Below are 13,746 nucleotides of genomic sequence, written 5' to 3' on the forward strand. Positions count from 1 at the left end.
CCTTGCAGCACCTTTGTAACTGTGTGAAGCAGGTCATATAATGGGCAAGGGGTTGTATATTTCAACTTTTGCAAGAAAGTGGCCTGTTTCAATTCCCCAATCATTTGCTGTATCGTGAAAGCAAAAGTTGGAAATCTCAAGGTATTTTAATTATATGAGGGTCAAGGAAAGAGGAGAGGGAAGGCAGACAGAAAGTTTTGTTAGCACAAACCTTTGGCCAGGGAGAGATGGATCAATAGTCCATACTTAGGGTTACTAGATGTCTGATCAGACAAAGAAGGATACAGACAATTGGAAATGGGGTGGAAAGGAGGGCACAATATCTACTTAATTTACTCGATATCTGTGAAAAAAATACAGCAAGAATATGTATATATGTTTTAATGTGTGTGTGTATATATATACACACACACACACACACACACACATATATGTATATGTATATACATATATATGTATATATATATATATATGTATATTTCATGTATATGAAATAACTCTTCAGTGTCATAAAGACTAGTCTTTCAATTGTATTTTTCTAACAATTTTTTAATTTTCAAAATCATATGCTAGCAATGCTATAGAATTGATGACAAAGTGCTTTTCATATATCACCATAGATATGTTAGACAAGTCATGTGATCTAGGAGACAACACTGCTCATAGATTTGAAGGGATTAGGTGGAAGCTGATTTCTGGAATCAGGAAATAAACAATGCACATCCAGGCAGCCGAATCTGTTAATAGATGCAGGAAAGAAGCTGGCAATTTTCAAGATCACAATACATAAAAATTTCAATGACTACTATTGTAAAAACAATCCAATATCTTTTTTTAAATTCCAAGACACTAAAAAAAACCCCAGATTATATTTTATTTTAAGCTATTTCTGCTGAATGGAGGACATGAGGAGAAAAAGTAGGACATGTCTTCTTTTTGCTGGATGTCTAATAACTATCCATTCCCATCCCCTCTCTGCCAAGCTCTTTCAGCATCAAAACATGAAAACAAGGTTGAAAAGAATGTTGTTTTATTATTTCCTCTAGCCACTTTCTTATCTTTGTCCAGTATTTTTTTGCTACTGGGCATGTTCACCATATATGATAGTATGTTCCCTGTGTCTGTTTACATTTTCAACATTCTGAAGATCTGGTTGGAAACATTTTTGCTAATCTTGCTGGAGGTAGATGCCATCAGTAAAACATTTTGTATAGATTCTCTCTATATGCTGCCGACATTGTCAATTTATAATTTATAATAGAACTAAAACCGGAGATATTCTTATTAGGTATATTAATAGGAACTATGATAAAAAAAACCCCAATATTTAATATTACGTGTAATTACAGCAACTAGAATAGTTTACGTGCAAATTTGAAAAAATGGGTATATACCATCTGAAGAGATGGTGATAAAGAAAATATTAGACTGTGCAGAGATGGATAGGCTGACAATGGAAATAAAAGATAAAGGAGAAACGGAATATTATTTAATTTGGAATGTATGGTATAACTGGTTAGATAGTAGATGCAAGGATTAGGAGATAAAGAATATATGATATTATAGTAAATTGTTATACAATGTAAAAAGTAAAAAACATTCAGAATAATAACTACAGATTGTATACATAATAACATATATGAGGTGAAGGTATATCAGTACAGGAATGTTGCAAAGATGGAAATTGCAATGTAAAATGAAGAAAATGGTTTAATAAAAACAATTTTTTAAAAAAAGGTTGAAAAGAATGTGAAAGGGAGTGAAGGGTTTTGTTGTTTTTTTTGTTTAAATCTGACCAAACTTTTTTTTAATGCCAAAACAAGCAAGAGTAAATATCAACTACTTCTTGACATTTTCTTCCAAACTCCTTCAATTGCTGATAATTAAAAAGAAGGGAGAAGTTCCAGTGAGTCAATTACATTGGTTTTTAGACAAGTAAGGTATTAGGTGCAGCTATTTTTCTCCTCAGAGGCAAAATTCCATTGCTTTATTCCCAAACAATAAATAATCTGGTGGAACTTAATTCTAATGACAGTTCCACTGTTATGATCTTGGTCGTAATACAAATGAATTTATACTTTTTATCATTTCACGCTCTACTATGGGGGAGAGAAACAGAATAGCAGTAGAAGAGGTTGGGAGATAGAGAGGATAAAACGGGGCTGCATTAACCCAGAACAACCAATGCATGCCATTCTCTTTACATTCACTACTGAATCTTTGTGTGTGTGCCTTGAGTCAGTTAGTGACTCCTGTTGACTGCTTGGACAAGTCCCTCAGTTTTTTTGGCTAGTTTTTACAGAAATAATTTGCCATTTCTTCCTTCCCAGGGCTGAGAAGGAGTGACTGGCCCAAGGCTGCTCAGCTGACTTTGTACCTAATTTCATAGTTTCTGGTTTGATGCCTTCATCACTAAACCAAACTGCTCTTTTCTAGCCTACTGTCTTTGCTTACAGTTGGGTGGATCGCTATACATAACAAACTATCTAAATCTTTAGCTTTTCTTTCTGGACCTGTTAATAATTTCCTCCTATCATTGACTTAATGGAAGGGTACATCAGCATAAATTAGACACATCCATAGGTTGTGTGAGTGTCAAACATATCAAAGTGGTGGTCATAATATGTGACTGAAGCCCTGCCTCTTTTTCACAAGTTTGATTTAGTAGCTGCCATCTTGACTTTCTTGACATCCCTATATTCCTAATGTAAATTACATGCCCCAATGGCTAAGCTATAATTTGCTTCAGTAAGAAGGCTTGTGAGTGGTGCTATCCTTACAGCATTCACATAAGACAATTTAAGAACTGTGATTGATGGAATCCCCAGTATTATTTCCACTGCCACTGAGCTTCACCTGCTGGGGCAGAAATCAATCACCAATTGCTCTCCTTAACAGGTGATGGGCTGTGGTAGGTAAGGAAAGATGGAGGCTTGGATGAAGACTTTAGCCATCTTTCAAATCTCCTGAATGAGAAGATATCAGCACAGATGTTCTCTGTATTGATGAGATTCATTCTAGTTATTTATGGGCACAGGCAGTGGTGGAATTCAAATTTGTTTACTACCAGTTCTGTGGGCATGGCTTGGTGGGCGGGATGTGGCTTGGTGGGCATGGCTTAGTGGGCATGGCAAGGGAAGGATACTGCAAATCTCCATTCCCACTCCACTCTGGGGCCAGCCAGAGGTGGTATTTGCCGGTTCTCCGAACTACTCAAAATTTCCGCTATTGGTTCTCCAGAACCTGTCAGAACCTGCTGAATTTCACCCCTGGGCACAGGTCTTCCAGAAGATTGCTACATCTGGTCCGAAACATTAACTCATCTAGCAAATTGCATGTAGGGAAATTCGGTACATGTTGAATCAGAGAGAAATCTGCATTAGGAGAGCTCTTTTCCTTTTATCATGTGATCTCTGTGCCATGCATGCCATCTGGCAATTTGGCAAAAGCAGCTATTCTCAAACGCAGTTTGAGTGGGCTATGGCAATGGCAACTGAACAAAGAAAAAGAGATAAGAAAAATGAGGGTTAAAATTGCTAGCAGAATATGCTACTTTTGCAATGGCTAATTACTGACACCTTTTTTGCTTTGAGAAAGTGTAGCTCTGAGATTTCTAGCATGCTGTCCAGCAAGTGTTTCATAAACTCAGCAACTCTAGCCCCATTTTTAGAGAAGGTTGCCTCAGGTCAGTTATTCCCTTAAGAATATCTTTTTCTCTAACGTGTTATCTGTTCAATCCAAGTTGGCCACAACTTCATTGGAATTTTTTTTTTTTTTTTTTTTGCAGGAGGAAGGATTGAAAAAACTTTGTTCATAGATTTATTTCATGACAGTTAATTAGTAACAAGATCCGTTCTTCAAGTGTGTTCTTTGTCATGTGACAGTTGATTTCTCTATAAATGGATTAGCTTCACTTACGAAGCCAACTGAATCTCTAAGCTACCCATCTGTGGTCTTAGAATAGCACAATCATGACTCAAAAACACCTAAGCAAAGTTCTGGATGAAAAGTTGGAAGAAAATGAAAAGAAGGCTCTTACGGAACAGACATTTATGTATGATGGGGTGTTATATCCCACTATGATCTGTTCCCTGGAAACTCTGAAAAGTATTAATACTTTTAGAGCTCGGGAAGATGATGTCGTACTTGTGGCATACCCCAAAACAGGTAAGCATCACAATTTTGCAAGGAATGCCTTTGTCTCTGTACACATAGAATAGAAAATCATAGGGTAGGAAGGAACCTTGGAGATCTTCTAGTCCAGCCTTCTTCTCAAGGCAGGATAATTTATATCATCCTGGTCAAATGTATGCATGTTTGATAGTTTCTTTAGAGTTTGTAACAAAATTCCTGTTAAATAAAAACTAGCAGATTCCAAAGCGCTAGACATTTTATTATGATGGGTTAAATAAATCCTCACAGATTATTATGTTTAAGATGACATTCTTGATCTTCTCTGTGTTTCCAGAAATACAGGGGTCATACAATGATATTGGCATTTCTGCTTAAAATAATCAACTATATGAACTATACTGTAATTCTGAATATGTCAAATGTCATATTTTCCAAATCAATCCATGCAATGTATGAAAATACATAAACAAAATTGTAAAATTCATTTTCCTATTGTTTGTGTAGTATTGAAAAATGACTTCATCAGGATCTGGGCAGGCCAAAACACTGGTGTGTTGATAAATTCTGTATTCTATGGATATACCCCAAAAGAATTACATACAGCACATAACTAGTGAAACCAGATAGATTTAACAATTCAAGGTTGCAAGGACTTCGATTTTGAGACCATGAATATTTCATATAATGTTGATTATAATATAGCTCTATCAGACAGCTTTCTATGTTTCTATATTCTTGTTTTAAGAAGACAATTGATAGTTGCCAATTTTTATTAATAATGGCTAATGTCTAGTTACTTGTTCAATATGAAATTCTTACTCAACAAGTCTACATACTTAAAGTTACTGTGCATGCACCAGACACCTGAAGTGCACCTGCCTCTCATTTTTTTTTTTTTGAAGTTTCATGAACAATGTTTATTCCTGCATTTTCTCATTCTGTGTTTATGTTTTCAACTCTCATATGATTGAAATGACTTATGGTCAAGATATGTACTTTTACATATTAAGTGACAACATTTCTGCAATTCTTCAGGTTTAAACTGGGTTGGGGAGATTTTAACACAGCTGGAAATTGCCTCTGAAAAATATGATGAAGACGAACAGAAGCGAAGGCAGCAAATATCGCAGTAATTATCAATATTTCCTTTGCTCGAATTTGGAGATCCAGAAAAATTTAAGGTCAGAAGTCAGAGAAATACTCAGTAGCTTCTATCACATGAAAGTTTTAAAAGCCGAGAAGGGTTTGTAAACAGGAGTGCTATTTATATAGTGTAGAGCACCTATATCAGGGGTGAAATGCTCCTGGTTCGTAGTAATGGAGGCGGATGGTTCGGAGAACCGGTAGCAAAAATCCCTGCCCCCACCCCCATGCCCAGCTGAGCCGCACAATCATCAGAGGCTTTTTTTTACTTTTAAAAGCATTTTTTTCTACAACCTCTTCGGCCGAAAAAATGCATGCAGTTCTAAAGCATGCAAATGCAAGTAGATTAATAGGTACCACTTCAGTGGGAAGGTAATAGCATTCTGTGTGCCTTTGGCAGATAACCATGCTTGTCACATGACCATGGGTTTTCTTTGGATAACATTGGCTCCCTCGGTCAAGGAACAGAGATGAGCACCGTGCCCTAGAGTCACACATGACTGACAAGGAAACCTTTACCTTTACCTTTTTTGTTAATTATTCTTAGATAGCAATCTCTTGTGACTAGCCAAACAATTACCTTCTTCTTGAGTCTTCTCTAATCCCCGATTGGGTAGGAGCAAATAATCAAAGCACAATTCTGCTCTCTTTTCTGGGATCTTGCCATTACACCAGAAACCTGAAAACTTTTAGCACCCAAACTAACTAAATCCGGTTTAAGCCATGTTCCCCTACCCACCCACCCACCCAGTTCCAAAACTTGAACTCCAATTTCCTTTCTGCTGGCTCACTAGCTTGTTTTCAACATCCTTTAAACTCTTAGTATCAGATCTCTATATATGTAAAAGAAAAAAACCTTGTCCGCTCCACCTCAATGCTTTCCCAGAAGAATTTATCACTCTTCAAATACAGCACATGTATCATGTCTCAGAATGACAGTCAGTGTAGCTGCTCAATTCTTTCACATTTACACTGCATTGTGGATTCCACAGTAACTTTCCTCACATCAATCAGTATGATTTATATGAAACAATCACATAATTAGGTAGGGTCAGTGTAAAGCAACCACAAAGCACAAAGAAGAGTTTCAACAGGAGTTTTGTTGCTAGTTGTCTATGTTACAAGAATCTGACCAGAATTATTGCATTCCCTTGGGAACAGCAAGAGCTGTGGTGATGCATTGGTTAAAATGCAGTACTGCAGGCTACTTCTGCTGACTGCTGGTTGCCAGCAGTTCGGCAGTTTGAGTCTCATCAGGCTCAAGGTTGACTCAACCTTCCATCCTTCTGAGGTTGGTAAAATGAGGACTTGTTTGTTAAAGGCAATATGCTGACTCTGTAGACTGCTTAGAGAGGGCTGGAAAGCACTGTGAAGAGGTATATAAGTCCAAATGCTATTGTAAGGCTTCAAGGATTCTGGGGGAAGTCAGACCTGTGCTGTTTCCTGTAGCGCAATAACTCCAAACTCAGACCTGTCTTAAGACCTCCCTCCAGTCTAGCTGGAGATTCCACCACAGAGTTTAGGATGACAAAGATCAGTGGGACTCAGTTTTTTTAGGGATGAATTTAAATGCCCCTAATTTATAATTGTGTATTATTTTCTTTGCATGAATGATGTTAACTTCCTATGATTTTAATATTATTAAAGAGGATGGAAAAACTGCCTTCCAGAAGAGTTATAAAAACACACCTCATCCCTCAAATGTTGCCCAGGTCTCTTTTTGAAAAGAAGACAAAAGTAAGTACCTGCATTTTCTCAATTAGTATTTTATATATCATTAGTACATATATCATCTATCAATAAGATGTTGTCAAATTAATTTACAAAGTAAAGTAGGACAAGAAGCCCAAGATCATACCACCTTTTCAGGTCCTGAACTGGCCTGGAGCACAGCTATAAGAAACTGTATTTTATTGAAAATAAAAATTGAATGATTTCTTTTTCTGCTTTTCAAGCAAGCAAGAAAAGTTCAACATTGGAGCTCAAAGACTGGGATTGCTGCAGCTTGATTTCATTATTTAGTGTTGTATCAGACAAGTTTATCAAATCAGTGGTATCTTCACTTAATTATTCCGACTGAGCCATTGTTAAATCTCATGTCAAATATTCTTAGGTTTGCTGCTTACAATACTTTACTTAGGAAATGGAAATAGAAGAGATTGGACAACCATTTGTTCAGAAAGGTACTGGGTCTCCTGACTGAGCAGGGGACTGGAATAGAAGACCTCCAAGGTCCCTTCCTCTAGGTTATTCTGCTATTCTGTCTTGTAAAAGAACTTTTTTTAAAAAAAATATTGTTCTCCTAATTTGATAATTTTATCTCTAATCCCTATTCAGTTCATTTCCAAATACATCTGAACTTTCATACTTTGTTTTTTTAAAAAATGGACTGTTTTTACTATTCTGGCTTTGCTCTCCTAGTTTTTACACTTATATGGCAATATATTCTTTTTTCTTTCAACGATTCTGGTTGTGTTTCGGAATCCAAAGGATGCAGCTGTATCTTTCTTCCATTTTAACAACAGCATAAACAGGAATTGTGCCCTGAAAACCTGGGATGAGTTCTTTGAAGCGTTTATCACTGGAAAAGGTGTTCTTTTCTTCTTATTCGTTGGGAAAAAAGACAGTGGATTGCAGAGAGCCCTTGGTCTTATTTTATTTATCTTTCAGTCTCCTGTACCCTCCATCTGTGTGTGAAGGAGAAGCAAGATATCTTTGAACAAAGGGTTCCTTTCTCTGTTTGTCTTTGGGCACTGAAAATTATTTTCATTGTTTCAGTACAAAGCAACAAGAAGTTTCATGTTTCATTTCATTCTTTAAGTCAGTGGTGAGATTCAAATAATTTAACAATCGGTTCTCTGCCCTAATGACCAGCTGGGTAGGTGTAGCTTGGTGGTCATGTGACTGAGTGGGTGTGGCCAACCCAAAGTCACTCACATTGAGGGGAACTTCGCCTCACGCAGCCTGTCATGACTGTGGGGATGCTGCAACAGTCATAAGTATAGAAAACAGTCATAAATCACTTTTTCCAGCTGATCGTTGCATCCTGGCTGGAAGAACTCCAACAGGGGAGTATTTCCTCCCAACAGCAGTATAAAAAGCTTAAAACAACCCTTCCCCTTTAAGAAAGTCAAGCCCCTAATAAAGCAAAGCAAAGTACCAGAAAAGGGGGGGGGGGAAAACTCAGGAGAAGCTCAGGTGACAGTAAGTCTGGATGTACTGCCAAGAACCTTTAGCTGTTACAATGTAATAAGGCTTAACCAAGAGGCAGCTTCTATGAGCAGGGCAATAAAGATTAGCCTTCCTTACAAGATTAACCCTGTAAAGTGGGGAAAAAACAAAAGCAAATTTCTTCCAACAACCGGTTCTCCTAACTGCTCAGAAAGTTAACAAACAGTTCTCCCGAATAGACGCGAAGTGGCTGAATCCTACCACTGCTCTAAGTTCATCTCACAATTCATCTCACAGACGTAATAAACCTGGATTAACTTCATATTAGCCTAGTATTTGCATACTATGACTTTCTCCATCCCCATAAATCATTATGTTGTAATGTGATGACAAAGCTCACACAACATGCTAAGAAAATGGCAGTGTTTCCTATAGTACTAAATTACAAACTACCCAACTTCATTTTAGTCTAGTATAGCATGTTGTGTGAATTTGGCCAGTAAGTAACATTTACTTGATTTGTGTTTTCAGTATACATGTCTAACACAGACTATAAAGAAAAATATTCTTGCTTCCCATACTCTTTGCAAATACGTTCATTTCCATTCAGGAGTCATTTGTAAGCTCCTTTGAAAAGTAATCCATCTACCATCCAGTCAGAACTGAAAAAGCTTCTCGAATGAGAAGTGAAACATCTTCCTCAAGGATAAAAACATAATCTAGTTGCCTTTTGAAAAAGAACCTTTGAGAAAACCATGACCTGGATGACTGAGAATCTCCATAGACATTAATTCTCTCTTATACACATTTATGTGCTTAATTGCCATTTAATATTATTGCCTGTTAAATCGAAATGCATTTTTTCTAGCATTCTAAGACTCTCATTTGACTTCATCAGTTCTGCTAGTATTGTTAATAACATAATGAATGAGTGTGAATAACATAATGAGTGTGGTTGACTATGTTTAAAATGACATATGGTTTGACTGGTACCCCATAAAGAAAATTGGAAAAAATCACGAAATATCATGACCTGGCCATCAAAACTACGCAATTATGGATGAAACATGTAACAGTGATACCCATTGTCATAGGGGCACTTGGTATCATGTCCAGGAAATTTACAAAACACATCAAGAAATTGCAGCTTCCTGCAATAACACCAGCAGAACTGTAAAAAACTGTGCTACTTGGAACATCATATATTTTAAGAAGATACTTAGTTGATAGCTAGAATGCTGGCAGCAACCCATATCAACCATTAGCACCAGTCGCTCGTATTTGTGACACATTTTTAAATGTTCAGTTGACTGAGTTTCATGTTTAATGAATAAAAGAGATAATAATAATAATAATAATAATAATAATAATAATAATAATAATAATAATAATAATAAATGATTTAAACCAGTGTTTCCCAAACTTGGGAACTTTAAGAAGTGTGGACTTCAACTCCCAGAATTCCCCATCCAGCATGGCTGGCTGTGGGATTTTGGGAGTTGAAGTCCATACATCTTGAAGTTCCAAAGTTTGGGAAACACTGATTTAAACTATGTATGGAAATCCACATTTGTTAATAATTGTAATTCTGTAAAATACATTTTACAGAAAAATGTAAAATAGAAAAGGTACAGTGAAAGATCATATTGGAATCAATATAAAATATTGATGGAAAAAATGAATAGGTGGATGTTTGCTTGTTTGTTTTCTGGGATCGTGGGTCCAAACACCAACATAAATATTCTTATTACTATTCACTCCTATTATTCCTATTATATAGATATAATTCTACTACTATAATATAGATATAATCTTACTATTCCTGTTATATAGATAAATAATAAAAATGTTTTGCTTTTGCTTTCCTATCAGTGACCTATGGATCTTATTTTGATTATATTACTAAATGGAACAACTATCTGGATGACAGTAATGTATTTTTTATTACTTATGAGGAAATAAAAGAGGTACGTTTTTAAGAGTAAATATTTAGATTTAATTTAATAATAAAATTATGTCTGGCCAAGTACTATATAGTAATGAACATTGATGAGGAAATAGAAATAGGAAATGTAATTCAAAGTTTCTGCCTGGTTACTTTTCTTTAAGTAAATGTCTGAGAAACATTTTCATTTTAAAGCCAATCTCTGGATCAACTGATCTACTCCTTCTAATATTTCAATGAAACAATAAAGACTTGCTTATTTCTTTTTTTATTCTAATTTGCACAAGCCCAACCTATAAATATCAAAATGACTGTGTGGTACCCAGATCAAGACATGAATGAAAGGAATTGAAATGTTTCCAGGAAAGCATCACTTACTTATGTTATATATTTATGTGTTATTCAGAATCCAGTCTCAGCACTTTAAAAAAATAGTCAAATTCTTTGATTTTTCTGTGACTGAAGAGGAGATTGAGAGCATTGTAAAGAAAACAAGTTTTGAAAGCATGAAAGCTACCGCAGAAAAATATGGAAAACTAGGGAAGGCACTTTTCCGCAAAGGTAATATTGTAATATTTTTAAGAAATTTGTCAATAACACTTAATAGTCTTCTCTAACCTAGTGGCTTCATGGTCTGTGGGATTTCAACTCCCAATACTTAAAGGTGTGTTGGCTAGGAATGATAAGGGCTGAAGTCTAGCAACGGATTGGGAAAGGCTGATATTCATAATGCTTTTAGGACATTAGCTTAGGTAGCTTTGTTCAAATATTAGGGAATATGATACAGACTTTAACTTACAACAGTTAATTTAGTGACCAAAGTTATAACATTACTGAAAAAAGTGACGTGGCCATTTTTCACAGTTACAACCATTGCAGTATCCCCATGGTCATGTGATCAAAATTTGGATGCTTGGCAACTGTTTCGTATTTATAATGGTTGCAATGTTCCAGGGTCAGGCCTTTGCAATCTTCTGACAAGCAAAGTCAATGGGGAAGTCAGATTAAACTAACAACCATGTTACTAATTTAACAACTGCAGTGATTCATTTAACAACTGCAGCAAGAAACATCATAAAATAGACCAAAACTCATTTAACAACTGTCTTACTTGGCAAGAGAACTTTTGGGCTAACTCTTCCATCACCCCACCACCATCCTTCCAGAACTGATGAAGCTTCTTGGATTAGAAGCAAAACATTTTCTTCTTCCTCAAGGGGAAAAACAGTCCAGTTGCCTTTTGAAAAAGTATCTCTGAGACAACTATGACCTGGATGACTGACAATCTCCACAGAGTTTTGAAGAATAGCTGTTCTTTGGGAGAAAGATTTTCTCTCCCTTTGCCTTCCACCTACTATTGTAATTCTTCTTTTCTTTCTTTTCTTTTCTTTTTAAGGTATAATAGGTGATTGGACATCTATCTTCTCAGAAAGCCAGAATGAAAAAATGGACAGAAAATTTGAGGAGACTGTAGCAAAAACTAAGCTTGGAGTGAAATTGGAGTTAATGCAGCCTAGAACTGCATTAACAGAGGGATACAATCACGTAAAGCATTAATACCACTTTATACTGCCTTGGTAAGGCCATACTTGGAATATTGCATCCAGTTTTGGTCTCCATGATATAAAAAAGATGTTGAGACTCTAGAAAGAGTGCAGAGAAGAGCAACGAAGATGATTAGGGAACTGTAGGCTAAGACATATGAAGAATGGTTGCAGGAATTGGTTATGTCTAGTTTAAGACATGAAAAGAAGGAGTAGGATGACACAATAGCAGCCTTCCAATATTTGAAGGGGTGCCACAAGGAAGAGGGCGGTCAACGTAGTCTACAAAGCACCTGAAGGCAGGACAAGAAGCAATGGATGGAAACTAATCAAGGAGGAACCTAGAAATAAGGAGAAACTTCCTGGAAGTTAGAACAATTAATCAGTGGATTGGCCCTCAGACGTTATGGGTGCTTTTTAAAAAGAGATTGGACAACTATTTGTCTGAAATGGTAGTGTGTCCTGCTTGAGCAGGGTGCTGGATTAGAAGACCTTGAAGGTCCCTTAAACTCTGTTATTCTCTTAATGATGAGATGTGGTGAGCTAGGATGGGGTTGTTCTCAGTCCTGTTTGTGCTGTTTGATTTTAACATGCAATACATTGAAGACAGTATCCTTTTGGAGCAGCTTTGGGGGTTAGTAGTGAGAGATTTTCAGATCTGTAGAATTGTTAAAAAAATCACTCAGCCCATGCTTGCTAAATGTAATTTTGGAGCATATATTGAATATTTAAACTCAGTCATTCATTTACGGGGGCATGAGAAAATTATTATTAGAAAATGAAACACCAATTTGGAAGGAAGTTAGTGTTTCACCATTATAGAGAAACAAGACAGTGATGTGGAAAGATAACAAAGAATGAGGAGAATGCTTGTGCTTCAGGCAAAGGATAAGGTATACTAATTAATGGGAAATATAGGTGTTAAACACAACACCTTTGTGGCTAGACATGTCCAGTTGTTTGGTGTTTTTTTTCTCCATTTAATCATGTCCAATTCTTGGAGTTTGCTTGGACAAGTCCCTCCAGTTTTCTTGACCAGGATTTCCAGAAGTGGTTTGCTGTATGGTCTCCTACTTAGAACTGAGAGAAAGTGACTGGCCCAAGTCTGATGCCTTAACCATTACACTAAACAGGCTCTTCAGGTGTTTAAAAGAGTGTTTCACACTTGGAAAGGGGCCAATGCTATTGCTTACATGCCTAATAAACTCTGAATTATACCTTCTGGCATTTGACTCGAACAAGAAATGAACCAAAGGGAAGACATTTCTCCAACAGAGGGAAAAGGGATTTTTTTTTCTTCTTTTACTCTTTGCAGCACTTTTGTAATTGTGAAGTCATGAATGTCATGTTGTAGTTAAAGAAAAACATAAGTTTGAATCATTTTTCTTCAGGCTTGTACAATTGTTTTGTTATGTATGTATGTATGTATTTATTTATTTATTTATTCAATTTATATACCCACCCATCTCACTTTTATGTGTTTTTAGGCAGCTTATAATAAAACAAATAAAATACACAAAATACGCCATGTAAGAAACAAAAATAAAAGCATGTAGCAGCCAGGCATAATCTAATAAATCTTCCATACAACCATGACATTGGCATTTCTGCTTAAAATAATAAACTGTATGAATATCTTCAATACTGTAATTCTGAAAATGTCAATTACACATTTTCCAAATCAATCCATGCAATGTATGAAAATACATTAAACAGTTGGTAAAATTCATTTTCTTACTGTTTGTGTAGTATTGAAAAATGACTTTATCAGGTTCTTTAAAGGCCAAACACTGGTGTGTTGATAAATTC

At 36.1% G+C, this 13,746-nt stretch overlaps 1 protein-coding gene across 1 annotated transcript; it reads left to right on the plus strand.

Moving 5' to 3' along the window:
• The first annotated feature begins 3,784 nt into the window (after window positions 1-3,784).
• LOC117671376 (sulfotransferase 6B1-like) lies at window positions 3,785-13,245 on the plus strand. Its single transcript, XM_087890846.1, has 8 exons — window positions 3,785-4,167; window positions 5,170-5,263; window positions 6,927-7,015; window positions 7,742-7,968; window positions 8,980-9,067; window positions 10,321-10,415; window positions 10,762-10,954; window positions 11,790-13,245. Exons 1-8 carry the CDS (start codon window positions 3,972-3,974, stop codon window positions 11,948-11,950), a joined length of 1,143 nt encoding a protein of 380 aa, XP_087746972.1. The 5' UTR covers window positions 3,785-3,971; the 3' UTR covers window positions 11,951-13,245.
• The last annotated feature ends 501 nt before the right edge of the window (window positions 13,246-13,746 follow it).

This window comes from Pantherophis guttatus, chromosome 1 (assembly GCF_059756535.1).
Source record: "Pantherophis guttatus breed Tessera chromosome 1, ASM5975653v1, whole genome shotgun sequence".
Classification (NCBI taxonomy): Eukaryota; Metazoa; Chordata; class Lepidosauria; order Squamata; family Colubridae; genus Pantherophis; species Pantherophis guttatus.

Bases quoted from the DNA above. Each gene is read 5' to 3' on its own strand.
- LOC117671376 (XM_087890846.1), top strand. From the start codon at position 3,972: ATGACTCAAAAACACCTAAGCAAAGTTCTGGATGAAAAGTTGGAAGAA. The intron at 4,168-5,169 runs GTAAGCATCACA...GCAATTCTTCAG, and splicing joins TGTGGCATACCCCAAAACAG to GTTTAAACTGGGTTGGGGAG. The intron at 9,068-10,320 runs GTAAGCTCCTTT...CTTTCCTATCAG, and splicing joins TTTCCATTCAGGAGTCATTT to TGACCTATGGATCTTATTTT.